Genomic DNA, 19,214 nt, shown 5'->3' with positions numbered 1-19,214 from the left:
TACTCTACATAGAATGTAAAGCTCATTTTTCCTTCTAAAAATTTGTATTCTGCAACGAGATTTTCACTATTTCCATCAAGTGGCATAAAAGGTATTAGTAAATTAAAATTAATTTTAAAAAGAGAGATATATGTGGCCAGGTAAAATAAAATACTGCTTTTCTTGGAGCAGTACAACTCACTGACAAAAAAAAAAAAAAAAAAGCTGTATGTTGGAAGTGCCAAGTATCTTGTGAAGCCTTTGAAGACATAAAAATAGAGGACGTTTCACAAGTTGAATAACTAAAAAAGCTGTCTGTAGTCAAAAATACTTTGGAAATTAATAGGAGTAATTACTTACCAATTTCATTAAATGTCAGTTCTGGCTCGGTTTTAAACCCTAGCTTGCCTCAGTTTTGCAAAAGGTTTTTATAGATTACAGCACTACCCACTCCACAAACTATGCCCTAGAAAAAGCAGGTCCAAAAAGTAAATCGCAGTGTAAGGTTGTTGACGAATGAATTTGTAAAAAGAACAGTTTACACCAGAAGGATCAAAGTCAGAGCCTTTATTAAATGTTCCTTTTTTAATCAGACTGCATTTAATCCCCCTTTCGCATTTGTGATTTCTAAGGCTATTTTAAATACTTTGTTTTACAGGGATTTTCAGTCTTCAGAACCGTCACAAGCAGCAAGTTAGCAGTACACAAAAACAATACGCTTTAACTTTCACTGAGTTCTATTCCTGCTTCACAGGGTCCGTGGAAAAGACCAACAATTCTTCCACTACTGGAGTTTTTGCACAGACCCTGGAAAGGAAATAGTGTCACCAGAGTTTAAGCCTGATGTGCTCTAGCCACATCTCACAATTGGCCACAATTTACCAGTATTGATTAGTATATCTGTTTCTTGCGCGTTATCTGTTTCAAAAAGGGGACCAAATTTTCAATTTTCAGCTAATGTGGGTCTAATTAAGGCTATTCTGGTATATTTGATACTAAAATACTCTCTGGGAGTCCTTTTCATGAAATCCCATCAGAATTAACATTTTCAAAAATGAAAACATTTAAAATAGGTGTTTGAGTTGAAATGCTGATGCAGCGGTTGGTTCAGTGTTTTCTTGTCTTCTGGAGCTTTATTATCACGTCAGTATAGTATCATCTATCTGTTCATCAGAGTCAGCCTGGCCAGCCAGCTTCTTCAGAGATCTCCTGCAGCTTTCGTTGAGAAGCTCCAAGCTGGCAGCATCTAGAATCTTGGAAACCGACTGTGGAAGGAAAACACCACCAATTACCAATTCCTTATGACAGACCATTCAAAAGAAGAATAAATGTAAGTGCCTTAAAAGCTGTATTTATCTTCGTCGACGAAGGATTTTGGTATGTTTGAAAGATTTTAGATAAATCTTATGATTCCAGACATGGGGACTGTACAAAAGCAGCTAAGACTTAGAAAAGAGGTCTGGAAATGGATGTACAAGGTAATCCATCTAAAAATACTCTCCCCCTAGCACCAGTAAAGCTGCAGAAGGATTATACAAGTGACAAAAGTGATAAACCAGCAGTCCTAGCTAAGGTAACTACAGTGCAGTAAAGGCTTAAGGCACTTTGAAAGAAAGGCTTTCAACCTGGGAGGTATGTCAAATACCTTGATTTTATTAATACTGCACTGTAAGGTTGTACAGTATCGGTAATGCTTATTTCTTCAAGGCTTAGCATGAGAATACTGATGAAGGCTTAAATGCAAATAGGAATGTCCCACTCCATCTATTCTGTAAGAGGCTGCCAGCACATCCAGAGGCTCCAGGCACAACACCGAACCATACGCAGAGTGCTGTGACACAGCCTTCTACCAATGATTACATTTTCTTCTGTCTCATACCTCAAGCACTTCTTCACCCGCTCTCATCTTCAGAAGATTGACAATAGCTTGGTCGCTGTAGGCTCTTACACTGGTGTTTTTGTCCTTTGTGTTGTCCAGAAGCGCTTTGAGAATTGGTTTAATTGTCTGAGGATCCAGTGAGGGAAGATGGTTTTTATTTGCCCACCAAATCATCTTTTCTGCAACTAACTTTATGTCACTGGATGAGTTCTGAAGACACTGAAGGAGACAAAGATGGACTTCAATTCAGATATACCAAGGACAGGTATTTAAAGCAGTAGTTTGGGGTTTTTTTGGTTTAAGTATTTTAAACTATCACAAGAATTTTCAGCTCACAGGTACACAGGAGACAAACTTGTTACCAACAAGTCTGACTAAACTGTGTAACAGTAAGAGAAGATCAAACCTTGAAAACAAGACACCTTTTGAAAAGAAAACTTCTAAAAATGTGGTTGATGACAGGGTCACACACTTCTCTCAGCTGTCTCAGGAAATGACAATGACCACTAAGTGCAGCAAAAGCTGATAGTGTTAGCACCTCTGTAAAATACACTCCAGCAGCAACAGCCAAGTCAATCTCTGGTTGGAGCATAAGGTGCATTTCAAAAGCGGATTTCATTTTAAAATGAAAAAAGAAATAAGAGCTTTGTATTTTTTATTTAATCTCAACACATCTAGAACTTGAAAGCTAACATCTGAATGTCAACTGCATTATTAATACTGTGATAAAGGTATTGTGACAGCTGTGATACTTATATTTGAGTACACTACTATGATACAAATTCATATATAAGTGTAGGATTTCAAACAAAAAGTCTACTTTGAAGAATGATGGCCTGCATCATGTCAACTTGCATGTTTCATAGTTTTTCAAGTAAATTGAAAAGAAATGTAAGACATGAAAATATAACACATTTAAAACAAAGATGACAGACAAAATAAAAAACAGCTCTCCCACTCCAGCACTACCCCTCACTCTCTCTCCCCCTATCTTTTCTAAGATGTTAAAAACATCCAGAGGTTCTAATGTTCAAAATTCAGAGACACTTGGCAGGGGGAACAAAACAAAACACGCACACACCAGAAGAACAGAACAACCAAGAAAGAAAGGAATTTTGAGGTAGAATATTTAAATAGATATGAACTGAAAAAAGCGTTAACTTCAATACTCTCTTTTATCTCAGCCTTTTGGAGCTACTCCCTTCCACAACAGCGGAAGTCACAAAGTACTTCAGCAAAACCAGGTAAGGTGAGAGCTGGTATTTGATGCATTTCTGACAAAGGCCATTTGACTTTTAGCAGCCTTAAAAAACTGACAACTCCCCCCCACTCTTCTCTGCTTCTTTGTCAGCTGTTTGTTACTGCAAAGGAAAAAATTAATTGATAAGAATCAAAACTGAGGTTTACCACAGAAAGATCAAAAGTCACATTTCCATATTACAGCAAGGATAGCGGAATTGTATTCACATCTGCAAAGCGGGCTGCTAAAGTGATTCTGTACTTTGCCACAAAAAGAAACAATCTAGATTTTCAGGGATCAGGGGATTTAGAGCTTCGCAAGCTAAAGCAACCAAGTTTTCAGTTTTCATGCTGGGTTACTATACAGAGATTTGATAGAGAAAGCCACCTGTGAGTTAGCTCAAAGAAAGATCACATGAGAGCAATGCCAGGTAGTTATCGTAAAAAGTCTTACCTTAATAAAGAGGTTGGAAAGTTTTGGAGGTAGGTTCCCTCCTCCTTCCATGTGGTATTTCATAAGAAAGCCCATCCCTCTGATGCCACTAACCGCAATGGGAATCTTCAATGTAAAGACAAAAACTGGTATTACCACAGCAGAGTTCAACAGCCTTTATAACTAGGCTCATGGTCTGGTAAGCTTTAGGGGAAGGCTAAACCGATCTTTCAAAAAAACTGTAGCATGCAAAGCAGGAAAACTGGGTTAATATTATTGGGTAATACGATGAAGAAAATCAAAATGCGACTATAAGCCACATGAAATGAGGTGGCAGGCCCCACAGAGCCCCCAGGTTCTCTATACCAAGTTACTCATTCAATCCTAGATTTAAAATCTTCCTCCTAAAATGAAATACTTGCACTTCTTGTAAACCTGGCCCATGAATGAGAACTTTAATAGGGAAACAGAAGCATCATTTACTCCAAATGAAAGCTACTCTGCAGCTGAAGATTATTTAATCTTCGCCTCCACAGAGATCAGAACAGTCGTGTAATTTCACTATAAAAACTGCATCTAGCCAAGGGATAATCTTCAGATTGTGCTTGGCAATTTTTGTTCTGTTTGGTAACAGAGGGACCCCGCACACCTTTTAAAACCACTCCCAACAAGCGCTTGCGACAGAACTCGCCCACTCTCATGTAGCACTTACCCTGTCAGCCGTGGCATTGCTGAGGATCATCTCCTGAACACTGTTGTAGTATTTGGGGGAACACAGCCTGCTAGGAGCAACGTTTACAGCCACGGAGAGAGCCAGGCTTCGTCCGTGTCTCACCATCCAGTCAATGCCAGAGACATCTGCTGCAAAGGAAAGAAAAGAACAATAGCAAGGCTCCTGCTGTCCATTCCTCTTCATCTAAGAAAGCTTTCATCAATTCACTTCCATAAAATGAAATAATATACAGCATCTAAAGCAATGCCTTGCTTCCTCCACTCCTCCCCAAAAGCCATACAAACAGTGCTGAAATGCACCACCTCTACCAGACAGGAACACCTTCTGGGCAGATGTGGCAACCAGACACAAACAAGTGACTCTGTATTGTTCAACCCAGTTACTTCTGATGGTCTCGGTCACACATAATCAGTCCCACATCACTTAGTGCACGAAGGAGCTTGGCATCGGAATTACACAAACTTTGACTCTCTAATAAAATTGTAAGTCATCTGTAATTTGAAACTAGCTAACAGATTCCCTTTTTAATTCCATAGAAGAAAACAATCCCATAGCACTCCCAACCACTATGAGTTCCTACAAAAGTCATGCTTTTATCTAACTTAGAGGCAAATTAGTTAATTCTCCAGAAGTATCAGATGTGATCTGCAGCAAGCATAAGCCAATCTAAGATCACAGTGCCATCAAAAAATGTGGAACAGCCCTCCTGTCCATCCTGCCTGAGCATCTTGTTCCCTCCCATCCTCTCTGCATCAGCACTGGCAATCACTCAGCCATGCTGGTACTTTCATCAACGCATATGAAAAAAAATTCAGAAAAAAAGTACAGGGAACCTCAAATTACAACCACCAGCCTGTGCTCAACTATGCACCAGGGTGTACAAATGAACAGCCATGAGCAAAGAAAAGTACAAGAAAATTTTAGAGTAGAGATTCAGGTTTAAGATAAAGATAACCTAAATAATAAGTCACAATAAATAAAGATAACCTAAATAATTAGTCACAAAGTTTTCCTGAGCCAGTGACTAGGAAGGAATCTTCCCCTGCTTTCAGAATCAGTTCCAGTCACTGTAAACAGCTTCACCTACCCAGTAAGTGCTGGTGGAGAACAGTACTGAGCTCCTCTTCTGACAGAAATGCACACAGTTCTGCTAAGCAGCCAGCTGAGGCCATGCGGGTGGCATCCTAACAAGGAAAGGAAGAAAAGAGTAACATCTGTTGAGCTCTATATACATCAGAGATAAGCGTCGAGAAAAGCAAGTGACAGAAAATGATACGAAATAAAAAGAGGAGGAGGAAATAAATACTATTAGTAGTATTTTACTCCTACTACCTGTGGATTTCTGACAGTTTGCAAGGTTTTTTGTACATAATGGAACTTAAAGCCAAATCCACAGTCAAAAAAACAAGCAAGAGACCGAAGAATTGTAGACCTTATATAAATTCTGATTTGTTAAATGGAAAAGCCATAAAGATGAAAATGAATGTTTTAAAAGATGTGTTAAGTTTAGATTCAGTCTACAAAGTAAGCATTACTTCTAGCCAGCTTATCTCTGTGATAAACTCATTCTACTTTTAAATTAAAAACTTCCAGGCTTTTGATGTTTTGGCTTGCTTATGGGACCATCCCAACACTACTCACTCCTCTACTGAAACTTACTATCCAGTAACAATTTTTCAGTTACTCTGTTTCTAGCATGCCAACAGTTGCACATCAGTGTTGCACAGACTAAAACATAAGGAAGAAATTACTAGATGATTAATTTTCATCTCACAGATGATACTGTTGCGATCTGCCATATATAGAAGACCCTATATTAAACTTGCAGAGCTTCTCACTTTTTGGAGAAAAATCTACCATTACCTGAAAAATTTCTCACACTAAATGATAAACCCTACCTGAGAGCCTAGAAACACACATATGTGCATATAGTGAAGGTATTGCAAGTCTCCTCCAAGACAAAAAGCAAATCCTGACTTCAGAGCTGCCTCAAACACGTTGGTGAGGAGCTGCAGGTCAAACCCACATATAGGGTTGCTAAGGAAACATTTAACTCTCAGATTTTCAGAGTTACCAGTGATTGGCTACGGATCTCTAATTCTTGCACCTGACTCTCAGCTAACACACTAAAAGGCTGCAACGAGATTGATTTTACAGACTTTTTTCAGTTTAGTGAGCAATACCCAACCACACACTTTATATAAGTTTCTTTTCACTCCATCATTAGTAATTTCCCCCGGAAGTTGTTTTAGAAAATAATTCTGTTAGAAAATTCAGATTTTAAATTTAGTAAGACGACTGTCTACAGCAGGGATCCTTCAGCTGGCTGAAACAGTACCTCATCATGTCCCAGCATCCCTAGAAGCACCGTGCTGATATTCTTCCTAATTGCAGCATCCACTTTTGCACCAGCTCCTCGTGTTACAAACCGCAGAGCTTGCAGCATCGTGTCCCTAGAAGTGACCACAACATACAGTCAAGACACCACCTCTCCCCACACCCTAAAGAAAAAAAATTGAGCTCTGGATACCTGGAACAGTTTCTTACACAGCAATTACATTAATGTGCCTTACAGTTTAGGAGACTGATACTCTCTCTGCACTGCTGAAAACTCCATGCTAGAGAATATTTCCATGTTTGTGTACTTGTGTCTGCCTGTTACAACATAAGATTTTTTGACTAAACATATTAAAGTTCTCAAATCAGGAAGTTAATTTCTTAGGGATCTATGCACTTAGGATACAAGAACAGCTGCACTACTTCAGGTCAGACTGACAATATGGCCTCGTATCTGACAGTGGGCTGCAGTGGGTTGCTGAAGGGTGTGCAGGAGAGAGGAGAACTAGGCACATGCGAAGCAATGCTTCCTGATACACTGTCACAGCTTAGCTTCTGACCCAGGAAGTCCTTATCATCCACATTCTTTGTTTTACAACCCTTGATTAACAGTCAACTGCTTTCACTAATAAGTAAATCTTACTTTCAGAATTGGGAGTTCTGTTCATTCATCCTAGCCCTTTCTGTCACACTTAGTAAACAGGAAGGTCTGAGGCATCACCTACGGCTTACCTGATGGCAGAGTCATCACTGGAACGAATTCCATTCAGCAGCTCCGTGAAGAGAGGATCCACCTTCACGTGGATGACAATGAGTTTACCAAGAGCATCGGCAGCTTTAAGGCGAACAGCACGGTTTGAGTCTTGTAGAGCTTTGGTGAAGGTTGTTTGCAATTGGGGCAAAAATGGTTTCAGAGCAATCTCAACCTATACCAGAGATGAAAGAAGGGAAAATGGTGCATTCAAGTCTGAAACAGTGGCTAGAAATCAAAGCCTGAAAACAGCATGACCTCTTCTATAGCAGTTAGTTATCACAAATAGCCCTTATTCAGACCTAATACACTACTAAAATAGGAAAAACAGGCAACTTTTATCCCTTTCAAATCTAATCTTATTTTCTGTATACTGAAATACAAGGGTAACATTGTTGGAAGACTTTACACCACCATGAACAGCTTTTTGTATACAGAGAACTAAAAAGCTCCGCTCAGTTCAAGGATACATAAGATGATCATCTTTGAACTTTACAATTTATAAAAATGGTGGACACGGGAGAGATTAATTACATGGTAGTTTTTAAACACTTGAAAGTGGGATCAGCACTTAGCAATATTTCTAAAAGTCCAGTGATTCAAGCATTGGGAGCTTTTTTGGTAGGCTAGAAGCTGCTGGAAGAATACAATCGAGTTACAGTGCCATTCCTAAATATCAAATCCACACCAGCAGACATCCGAGCTGTATCTACATGAACAGCAACAGATACTTCTGAAGGTTACCACAGAAAATGTTCACTAACCACAGTCAATTACTTTGAATCTTACCTTAGCTAAAAGAAGGCTTAATGTTTCAAGCAGAGCCACTTTGACATTCCAGCTGAACCGATCTCCCAAGATCCGAATAAGTGGCCCGGTAATGCTCACCACAGATGGTTTAAGAGCTTCAGCAGAAGTCAGCTTAATAACCAGCCCTAAGGCCTTTGCTGCCTCCTCCTTCTGCTCTGGATTACCAGTTAAAACACCTTCCCGCAGCACCAGGAGTATGGAAGTCACTCCCTGTCATGAGAATTGGATAAGAAAGCTTAGAAGCTAAGACGCAAAAAATATGTATCTTATTTTTGCTCCCATTATACACCAGATGCACAAACTTGGAGAGTTTCTCTCAATTTCCTGTTGACCTTCAGCTGCCTGCTTCCACATTTACAGAGCTACTTTTATTTGGTTTGATTTCATGCATCTATGCCTTACTAAGCCAGTTGCTATGAGAAAAGTGGTGGCAGCTCAGGGAATTTTTAAACCAGAGAAATTTGGCACAGAAGTCCAGCATTACTCCCCCACAAAAAGCAGCCAGCGACCATGACTTACATGCATAACAGAATTGTCAAAGATCTTGTTACAAGAGGAGTCTTCTGTAGGGTAACTCAAGAGAAGCAGTAACCTACAAAAAGTCTCTCCAACGTACAGGTTTGGAATGCCCAAACAGTCACTGCTTGTAATTGCTGTAAAGTCCTATCAATCAGTTCCCCCAAAAGGTGGGGTATTGTGGCTGTGACGAATCCACACTCATCCTGATCCTTTACCTTCTTAGGAATACAGAATCCTGGCACGTGCTCGCCTTTGGCCTCGTTCCCTACGATCCGGATATCCTTGTGCAGATCCTCAATAAGAGCAAGCTGGTTCCCAGCATCTAATTTCTGCAGGAGAGAGGGGTAAGACAAAGATGAGGCAACATGGCAACCAGTTACTCTCTGTGAATTCACAGGTGTGTCAAAAGAAGACACCTGTTGCCTGCCTCCTCACTCACAAAGCTGAAGTCAATCTCAACTTGCAACTCTCAAATCTTTGCAGCATTTGCAAATGTAAATGTAGTTTACAATCAGAACAGAAGGTTCAATTTAGGCAGTATTTTACCAGCTATCTCTATTTTCTCATTACCACTGGAACCTTTTTAAGCTGCCTCTCACCTTGGTGATGGAATTAAGTGCATCCCAGCTTTCATTCAGAACTACAGGGTTGGTATCATTAAATAGACGTATCAAGCCTGAAACCAGGCTCTTGAGATGACCAGTATAGTCTGCTTTTGTCTTGGAGCAGTAGATATTCAGAATGACAGCTGCTGCCTGTCTCATTCCCAGCTCAGGGCTGCGAGTAGCTTCTAGTAAATCTTCAGTTATAATTCTTTGTCCAGCGTCATCTTCCACAGACAGGATTACAGACTGGCAGTTTGCCATCTCCTAAAGAGTCCAAATTAACTTTATGTTAACTCTCAAATAGAACAAAGCCAGATTTAGCCCCAGGTTTTTCCATGTTATCCACAGCATTATCTCTTAGACAAATACTACAACATGTTCCACTTGCTAATTGTTTCTCATTAAAGAGCTGGTCATATCACCATCAAAGGCTCGATTCAATCCTGGAGCAGAGATAGGTATATAACCAACTCTCAAAATTTAACAACTGACCAAACTCTGCTGAACTGATTGCTGCATGGGTCACTCTTCAGCTGCAGAAGGGCTAATTTACAAAAATTAGAGTAGCTCAGTCTCCCCCATCTTACCCATCAGAGACTGTGGGTCTTGTCAGATAACATTTTTTTTATTTAGATAGTTTAATGCTCTGTGTCATAATACTAATTAAAAGCACATCTGTGGGTACATTAGAGATCTCCAGGCAGACTTGGGGCTAGAAGCTGAGCTAATGGGCATCTACAGCAGACAGCCAACAGGACTCTATCACTAACATTCCTAATTCACTAACTTATGTACATGTCTATCAGCAATCACAACTCCAGGATATTCTCTGGAGCCCAAATACCAGATGTTTCAGAAAGCAGTACAGGAGTGCTGCATGCAAAATAGGAGATTTCCTCCCTTCAGCCCTTTAACCTCTCAGTCTTCTATACCAAGAATAAATACAAAGTTAACTAGACACTCTGGCAGTTCTCCAAGAAGAAGTAAACTGAGAATTGTATCTTGTTGCAGGCCAAAGAGACTTTTATATGGATACAAATAGATTTGGAAAGCATATGTTTTTCGACTCACAATATGCCACCAGGCAAAAAGACTCATCCTGAAGAAGCTAATGGACTGAATTAAAACATGCAATCTGTGAATCTAGAGAACACAGATTCTGTGCTGGGAAGTAAACCCGAAGCTCTATCTTCAGGCAACCTGTCATAACAAAGAGCTGAGCTGTGCTACTTGCCAATTGCTCTTCACTGGTCCCCAGCTTCTCTTTCAGCGCAGACATCATAGCAGGCAGGATGACACTCAAGTGCCGAGTCAGAGCATCCCCTGCCACTGATGAGAGGAAAGCTAGCACACGGGTGTTCACAGGGGGAGTAGTCAGCTAAAAAAACCCAAAAAAACGAGGCAAAGTTTTTTCAGAAGGAATCTCACTTCATCTACAATATGAAAAATTTCTAAGTTTAAATGCATCACAACCCAAATGACAATGTTTTGAGCATAAAATCAGAAGAAAATTTCAAACTATGCTCTTCCTTTTGGCATATCAGTCCAAAGAAAACTGGCAGCAAGCAGAGGAAAAAACAGTTTTGAAGTTTAAAAATTTGTTTCCAATTGTACCTTTGGCACCAAATAAGGCAGCACCACACGGCTCTTGACAGCCATAACTTGTTTAAGACCATCCACAGCAAAGTCAGATGTCTCTTCATTATCCTACAGGGAAAGATAAAGTTACAAACCTAAGAGATGATTTGTGACACACCAAGCTAAACCCTATTTCAAGTGACAATTTACCATGTGATCATATAACGAACACACAAGTCCTTCTATCCCAAAATGCTCTCATATTATACAGCAAAAACCCAAACCAAGCTCTTCTGTCACATCAGAAAGATTTTTCATATCAGGCATGGTGGCCAAGCAACTTAAGCAGGTGACAGCAATTCTCTAGCAGAGCCTGATGTAGTAATTCTCAGGCCTACGCTTCAGCCACAAGACCCTCCCCACCAACGGCTAGGATGACTCCATGGAGGAGACAAAACAGAGCTGCCATTCCCTGGAATGTCTGCCACTACAATCCTGCTTCTCCTTTAAGCTAATTATTCAAAACCTGTCCCACAACATCACTAATCAAGTTGTTGACTAATGTTGAGTGAGCAATGCTTACCAGCTGCTTCAGCAAAAACGGCAGGATATCTTCAAGAGCTTGATGTCCAATCGTTGAGTGCAACTGTTCAAATGTTTTAGCTGCAGCCTCTCGGACTTCTTCTAGAGGGTCACAGAGTGCTTTTCTCACTGTAGGAACGAGGGACTCAGAGAAAAGCAGTACCTAAAGATGTAGAGATAAAATTACAGAATGCCTAAAGCACAACAGACACATGCATCTCAGTAAGGTAGATAAGAATACAGAATTTGCACAACTGAAACTGAATTGCAGTTTGCTTGAAATATATTGGAAGAAAAGCAGGACTAATCAACACAAATAGCTGCAGTGCTCTAAGGCTACCTAGTGGATGATTGCTATTATTATATCTCATAAAAGTAAGAACTTTGCAATGTTTTAAATTTACCAACAGATACAAATGTATACATTTGCCTGAACAGCAACTCATGTTAGTTATAAGCCCTGAATTCAGTCCATAAAACAAGCCCAGCACTAGCTGTATTATTCTGCCTCAAGTGTGATACGTGTGTCATAACATAAATATCTAGGAAACTGCAGATTTCTCTTTCCACATGTAACTTACCGCATCCCTGCTGGTAGATTTCATTATCTCACTCAACCCAATGCAGACTCCTTGCCTCTCATCACTCTTGTCTGACCTCAGTCCATCTTCCAGAATAGGAATGATTTCAGGAAGGATCTTCTCTCCTAACTTTCGGACAAGGTCTCCTAATGTCCGTGCTGCAACCTGTCCTCAAAAATGGATTAGTTAACTGTTTTCCTGTTTTATAAAACTTAAGAAGGTGAACTGTGAGCGAATGTTAACTTTTGACCATAAACTACTGTTCACAGTATAGACAGAGTAGTAGGAACGGAAACACTCTATTATAAATAACCATAGAAAAATAGTTTTACTGTCATCACAGTTGCCTTCAGCAAAGAGAGAACTCAGACATACTCATGCTCAGAACAATGACATTAATGACAGCTTTGGAGTGGTTTATAGAAAAGAATTATCCTGTGTTCTTCAGGGATTAGTTTATACATCACCTGCAGTAACAGGAAGGCATTACTCAATTTCTCACCGTTCGCTTATCTGCACAAGTACTGGCCAAGAATTTCAGCAGAAGCCCAAAGAGGGTTGGCAAAATTTCACGCAGTGTGCGAGGAGTGTTTGAGACTACAATCTTCCAGACATGTAAGGAGGCTTGACGCACTACCAGCTGGGTGTCAGAGCGGCCCATGTACAGCCCTGCCAGCACCCTGTTCCTCCTCTCAACACCAAGAGCATTAATAATAGCCTGAAAAGAAATATCACAAAATTGTATTATCCACTCCTGAAACTTACAAAAAGAACAAAATAAGTGATTATTCAGTATGTCTTTCCAGCATGCTTTCCATGCTGGTTTAAAAGAAAAAAAGGAAAATTTGAAAAAAACTAAAGGCTCAACAGACAAGAACAGCTTTACCTTGTTAGACTGGGCTGTTCCAAAGTTGTCATCCTCTGACGCAGTTTCTGTTGTCATTTTTCCAGTGACTCCTGAGATATGGAATAGAAGATCTCCAAGGAGTTGAACTGAGCTAAACCTGGCAACAGAAGCAACAGGGTTTTCAGGCAGCACCTGTCCAAATAGGACCGTATGTTAAATACAGATGTGAGCAAAATGCAAGGCAAAGAGCTAGGTCAGCACTGAGATGCTGCTTGGGCCGATATGCAAGATCAGTCTGTCTACATGACTGAGAAGCAGCCTGCTAAAGAGAAAGGGAAGGAATGAATTCCAAACTGGAAAGGGGCTGAGAGAATTCCCGTATCAAAGCAATGACTCAAGGAATAGCCTGGGCTCTAAAAAGGAACAAGACATTGCCAGTATCTGTCTCAACCCAAAAAACAGTCACCTGGAATAAGTGCACTCATCAGCACTTAGATGACACAAGCCTTTTAGTACAACTAATTTTTGAGCAATTGCTATTAGCTGTGAGCACTCCACTGCACATTTCCATACACAGGAGAACAATAACTTACTCACCATTTTGAAAAATGAAAAACAATATATGAGGACTACATACTGCCACATCAACTGCCTTGGCAGTGCATTTCAGAGTCACTACCAGAATTAATAATCTAGTAGGAATGCTTTGCAGGTACCAGGAAACCTGATCCACAGCTGACAGGGCTTTACAGACTCAGTGCTATAAGGAATCATATTCAAATCAACAAGCAAAGAGAGACACTTGCTTTTGCTTTCCAGGAGGTCTCTGCATTTTCTTCAGGAGCAATGTGGAGTCTAAATCACTCCAGTTTTTCAACCATGGAAGAGGAATGTCTGTGGATAAGATGGTTATCCCTTACCTTATCCTCCACAAGTCATCGAACAGGCCATCCTCAAGCTGTGGCAGGAGAAGTGCAATGGCAGTCTCAGCATACATACTTATGATTCTCTGGCCAGCACGCAGGGCAGTGTCCCGCACAAACTCATTCTCATCTGCCAGTGCCTGAACAGAGACAGAAAGGTGTCTGTGAAAGCTGGGGTTTTTCAGCACAATATACAAATCCAACAGTAGGAAAACAAAACCATGTTTCCTCTCTCTGCTGTGAAAAGTAAATGAACTATAGAGTCGTGAATGCACAAAGGTGATTTCAAGAAATTACTAGTGACTACAAACAAAAGACAACAAGCAAATAACTTGGAAGAAGAAATAATTTATAATTCCAATTTTTTTTCTTTTTTTTTTTTTTTTTTTAATAGTCCAGCCATGCTGGACAAGTCTCTGCACATCCCACAATTACTGGAAATGATGCTTAAAATACTCTGGAGGCTTCTTTTTATCCTCTAATAAATAAAACTCTTCAGGTCTCTGCTACATACCTTAAGGATACAAGGAATGATGGGACCAACATAAGGAGTGAACTTGTCTCCAAAAGTAATTGGCAGGTAGTTGAACATCATGATATAACCATCTCGTACATGCGGGGCAATATCCACTTTACTGGCAGTAGCTACAATCTCTGGCATAAGTTTCTCCAGCTTTTCTACCCCCAAACCAGCCATAACTTCAGCCAGACCTGGAGAAAATAAGCAGGGAACAGAGCTGATATACACAAGAAACAAGCAACTAATCTGATTTAATAGGAGAAAGTCTGAGCTCAGTATTCAGACACGGTTGTCCCTACCTTGAGCAGCACCAGATCGATCCACTGAGCTCTGCTCGTATGTCAGCGTCTCCATCAGCCACGGCAACAAATCCTCAAAGCACGATTCTCCCATACCCTTCACCATGGCTCCCAGTGCCTTTGCAGACACTGTACGCACCTAACCGACAAGAGAAACAGAGATTCGCAAAATACCCAAAGTTACTAAGATAGATGTGTCAGACTGATTACAGATCTACAGGAGATTAGGACAAACTCTAACCTAATGCACTGAAGGACAAATTGTAATTGTACAAAAGACTTACTTCAGGTACAGGATCCAACAGAGATGCCTTTAGTCCAGGAGTCACACTGGGTAGGTAAGGAGCCAGATCCTGAAACAAAGAGCCCAAAGAGTAAGAACTGGATTTAAAATGAGAAAGAAACACAAGTCACCTTCATGTAAAGGGCATTCAGTCCCTTTACTTTTTTACTTTCACTTTTTTTTTCACTTCTACATTTTCAGACCCTTTTTTAATAACATTAGCAATCATCCTTAACACCCTCCGAGCTTAATCAGTTGCTTTCACAGTCCTGCAAATAAGCACACTGAATTGTTCTGCAAGTCCAAAAACCAACACTAGTTCCATGCAGATCACTCAAAACCTTTTTAATGCTCACTCCAACCCAGCACTTCCTATCTAAGGAAAAACCCAACTCTTAACATTTACACAAGGTTTAAAGGTAGAGATTACCAGCACAAAAATTAAACACAGCTCTTTAGCCTACAGTGAGGTTCTACAAATGCTTTTCAAACAAACCCTGGATCCATTTGTAAGCAGCTGATCTGTGTTTCACTGGTACTGGTTTTGCTTGTTTGTTTGTTAAGGCATTTCTTATATGGTAAAAATTACAAGACCTTTTTGCAGGGATAAATCTGGTAATAACTAGATGACCAAAGTACAAAGCTGTCAGTCTTAAGCACCTGAGAATTGTCACTGTCTTTGCAGCCATTATCTGTTCATTTATATACATTTAATATTAGAATCCATGCAGCTTCTTTGTCTACCTTAACAGCAAAATCCCCCAACCAAATAAACTCATTCTAGTGCTTGCTCTCTTATCTCCCAACAGTAAGTACAGCATACAGTTAAGAGAGTTTGTAGCACTGTACCTTCTGATCAGTGAGGGAGTACATGTTCCCAATGATCTGGGCAGCCATCTTCCTGGTGTCTGTGGAACGATCTTGAAAAGCTCTCTGAACAATTGGCATGATCAGTGCTAAGGACGGAGCATCAATGAAATGGACAAATTTGGTATCCAGTAGAGTCTGCAGACACTTCTGGGTCTTCCTGGAGGGGTCAGTGAGAGCATCCAACAGAACTGGAGCGATTGCTGAACATTTTTAAACAGGAGAGAAAAGACTTTGTTTGTACACAAAACAAAAACACATGTCAAGGTGACCTGGTGTTCTCTCATGGGATGTTTAAGATCCTTCTACAGAACTAACAGCTTAGGGACAGAGGAAACCCTATGAACATTAGCTGACAAAATGGATAGGAGCATTCAAAAAGCCTTGAAGCCCACAACTGCTGTTAAGCTTTCATGTCATACTCTTCTAGGAGTAGTTTCATTTCTGTAGACATTTGGATTTAATCCTAAATGTTGTGAACATAAACCTTGTTATTATAAACCATGGTCACATCAGGACATAAGAGATTGCAGACAGTTCTTACCCAGGATCTCTGGATTCCTGATGACAGACCCAATCTGCCTGAGAGCTTGCTGACCTGCATTCTGCACCTTCACATGAGAATCTGTGAGCACTTCAGTAAGTTTTGGCACAATATTGGGTAAGCAGGAAGAGAGCTGTTTGGGAGCACAGTACGCCATAGCCCCCAGCAGTTCCACTGATCCTGTGCATAAAGCACACAAAAAGAAAGGAAAAAAAAAAAGACAAACCACAAAACAATACACAGCATTAAGAGGAGATACGAGAAGTTGATCACATTTACCTCAAACTCAAATCTACTAGTCAGAGAACACACCAAATGGCTGAAATGCATTATGCCACTTTGTGCCACTTAAAGACACTAAACACTTTTTTTTGTACCCAGGAAAAGAAGGTGGTGAGGAAACTTCCAGCTTCTGGAGTACTTCCAGAAAGATAGGGGGTAAAAAGTGTCCCTTGAATCTGCTGGGGGAAAAAAGTTGCTCAAATGTGTCAGGGAACTCATTTGTATCTCAAAAGTTGCACAGCCCCTTATGAGACAATAAACATCTCGGCCATCTGTAGGGATGAAGGAATAAACAAGGGGCATGACAGCGAAGGGACCTGTGGGTTACTCTCAGTCACATCAGTTGGATATTGGTCCATACCAGCTTTAGTTCTCCAAGATTCCTCTTCTAGTGCTGCAAGAAGTGATGGCAAAACCAGCTTCACTCCATGAGTACTCAAGTTGCTCATCACGGCTTTGGCACAATCATCTGCAGCCTCCAAGGAGAAGAGAATATTTACAAGCTGTGTCACAATGCGTGTTTCTTCCTTCTTCAGAGACTCAATGGGAACAAAGCCTTCATGTAAAATAGTGTCTAACCACAATGATGCAGCTAGCCAAGTAGCTCCCAATTAATGGCCAGTGAAATAAGATGCTTTCAGCTATTAAGAAGATCAAATTGTTATTAGTGGTATCTCAAGGGATAGGTCACCTTCTCCATTTGCCTAGTTACAAACAGTATTTATACCCATTCCATTTCAGTTTTCTCTTAACACTGTATGTCCTCAGAAATTTAAGGCATCTTACCTCTCGCACGTACTGGTTCCCATCTCCAAAACAAAGCAGCAAATGAGGCAGCACATGAACCACATAGGGCTCAAAGAGCTTTCCAAGCATGCTGCAGAGCATCTCGAAGGCAAACAGAGCCCCTAAAGAAAGAAAAAGGACAGTCAGAAGAAAATACAACTTCATTTAAAGGGGATGGAAAAAGACAAGATTTGCCAAATATCTGTAGAATTTCTCCAAAAGCACTGGAATCTCACAGCTGAAAGTTTCTTGCCTTCCTGCACTTGTGCTAGTGCTGCAGTGGGGATTTCTGGTGTCAGAAAGGACAAGAAGCCCAGTAGAATTAAAAACATGTAACAGTCCTCTGAGTCTGAGCTTAGGCAAGCAGAAATAAGGACAGGAAATGTCCAGCAGCAAAAGGAACAACCAGGCTGCGAGAGCCCCTCTGGAGGCGAACACGTACTGTCTCACAGGGAGCAGGAGCCCAACTAGCAACAGCTGCCTTGGAAGACAGGAGGGGGGGGCACACGTATTGTCTAGGACCAGAAACCCTTCTTCCACCACAATGCAAACAGAGCAATTTTAGGACACTACACACAGTCAGTGGCCTCATGACAGACACTTCCCATTTCTTTCTCTGCAAACTTTAGTAAAATAAATGTAGACAAACCAAGCACAGGGTTTCAGGTATCATTCAATCTGACCACAATGGCAGTAGATGCAAGAGGCATACTAAGTATTTGGAGGGAAAAGCTTTTGCCTCTTACCCTCACGCCGACGGAAGTTCTTCTTGTCCTGAATAGCATCAGTCAGTGTGGTCATCATCTCCTGCTGCTTGAGAGAGAGGATGCCAAGGCCTTTCACCAGGCCTGCCAGCCCATAAGCCGCACCTTTGCGCTCAGCATACTTATCAGACTCTAAAAGCAGTTGCATTAGCTTCTGTATCATTCCTCCTGCATCCTCCTTAATTGCAGGCACCAGAGGTGGTAAACAGCTTGCCACTGACTCCTGAACCTGTAAAACAATCCACCAGCTATCAGATTCACAAAATACTCATTGCCAACATAACCTCCCCCTAGACTTGCACGCCCAGTAACAGCTTTCTGTCACCAGAGCTATTTTTCACCTCTCTGACATCCCTAAACGTATCATAGTGTTAACCTGCCTCTGCGTAGAACCCAAGAACTCCTCCAAGAAGGCACCTACCTGCTGAGATGGTGTGGACAAGGCTGCTATCAGTTTGCCAACAATTGGTTTCACTTTAGGATCACTCTTGTCCAGATGTTTTGCCAGTGAACCCATCAGAATGACCACGCTTTGCCTGACAGCATCATAACTGGCATCATTAGGAGCATTTTTCAGGAATTCTTCAAACACTGGCAAGAGAGAGTTAACATTGTCCTGAAAAACAAAACCACAGAACTTGCCACTAGAGTCCACTCAGAATGAGATTTGCTATGCTCAGTGGACTTGTTTGTTCTTCTCTGAGCCAACAAACTGAACAATCACACTGTATTTACAGTTCATTTAATGTGTCACATCACATAAAATCTTGTGCCATCCCAACAGGCAACAAATATTTCCTGCTAGAGAGAAGTTAGCTCTTAAAAATTAGGTCCCCCAAACCTACCAGCATGATGTTCTACCAGAAGCAATGGAAGCTACTAGGGCAAGCCTGTTAGCCTAAACATTACTGCCTGCTCTTTTGCTTGCTCCATTTGCAAAGGGAGAACAGAAGGATAAAACAAACTTCTCATGGCTTTTCTAAGAAACAGAAGGAAAGAATGAGTAATATGAAAATACTCCAATTGTCTTGGGCTTAACAGAAATGCAGAGGGCTGTCCAGAAGAGGTGACTG

At 40.8% G+C, this 19,214-nt stretch overlaps 1 protein-coding gene across 3 annotated transcripts in view; it reads right to left on the bottom strand.

Annotated features, from left to right (window-relative positions):
- Positions 1-531: 531 nt before the first annotated feature.
- GCN1 (GCN1 activator of EIF2AK4) overlaps positions 532-19,214 on the bottom strand; it is a 43,470-nt gene continuing 24,787 nt past the window's right edge. Inside the window, exons 33-58 of one of the 3 annotated variants that reach the window (XM_074844664.1) lie at positions 18,563-18,757; positions 18,124-18,370; positions 17,378-17,499; positions 16,953-17,067; positions 16,310-16,489; positions 15,748-15,968; positions 14,900-14,968; positions 14,616-14,754; positions 14,311-14,507; positions 13,794-13,936; positions 12,913-13,030; positions 12,529-12,744; positions 12,027-12,191; positions 11,447-11,608; positions 10,900-10,992; positions 10,520-10,663; positions 9,280-9,549; positions 8,896-9,009; positions 8,141-8,371; positions 7,333-7,526; positions 6,602-6,716; positions 5,351-5,447; positions 4,243-4,391; positions 3,552-3,656; positions 1,859-2,077; positions 532-1,244 (exon numbers count right to left, since the gene is read on the bottom strand). In XM_074844664.1, the coding sequence (XP_074700765.1) occupies positions 1,119-1,244; positions 1,859-2,077; positions 3,552-3,656; positions 4,243-4,391; positions 5,351-5,447; positions 6,602-6,716; positions 7,333-7,526; positions 8,141-8,371; positions 8,896-9,009; positions 9,280-9,549; positions 10,520-10,663; positions 10,900-10,992; positions 11,447-11,608; positions 12,027-12,191; positions 12,529-12,744; positions 12,913-13,030; positions 13,794-13,936; positions 14,311-14,507; positions 14,616-14,754; positions 14,900-14,968; positions 15,748-15,968; positions 16,310-16,489; positions 16,953-17,067; positions 17,378-17,499; positions 18,124-18,370; positions 18,563-18,757 (4,146 nt within the window). In that variant the 3' untranslated portion in view covers positions 532-1,118. The other 2 variants (XM_074844665.1, XM_074844666.1) reach the window with 2 other exon arrangements.

Source organism: Strix aluco, chromosome 18 (assembly GCF_031877795.1).
Source record: "Strix aluco isolate bStrAlu1 chromosome 18, bStrAlu1.hap1, whole genome shotgun sequence".
Taxonomy (NCBI): Eukaryota; Metazoa; Chordata; class Aves; order Strigiformes; family Strigidae; genus Strix; species Strix aluco.
Note: the sequence above shows the minus strand (reverse complement) of the source record. Positions and strands in the feature narration are given on the sequence as shown.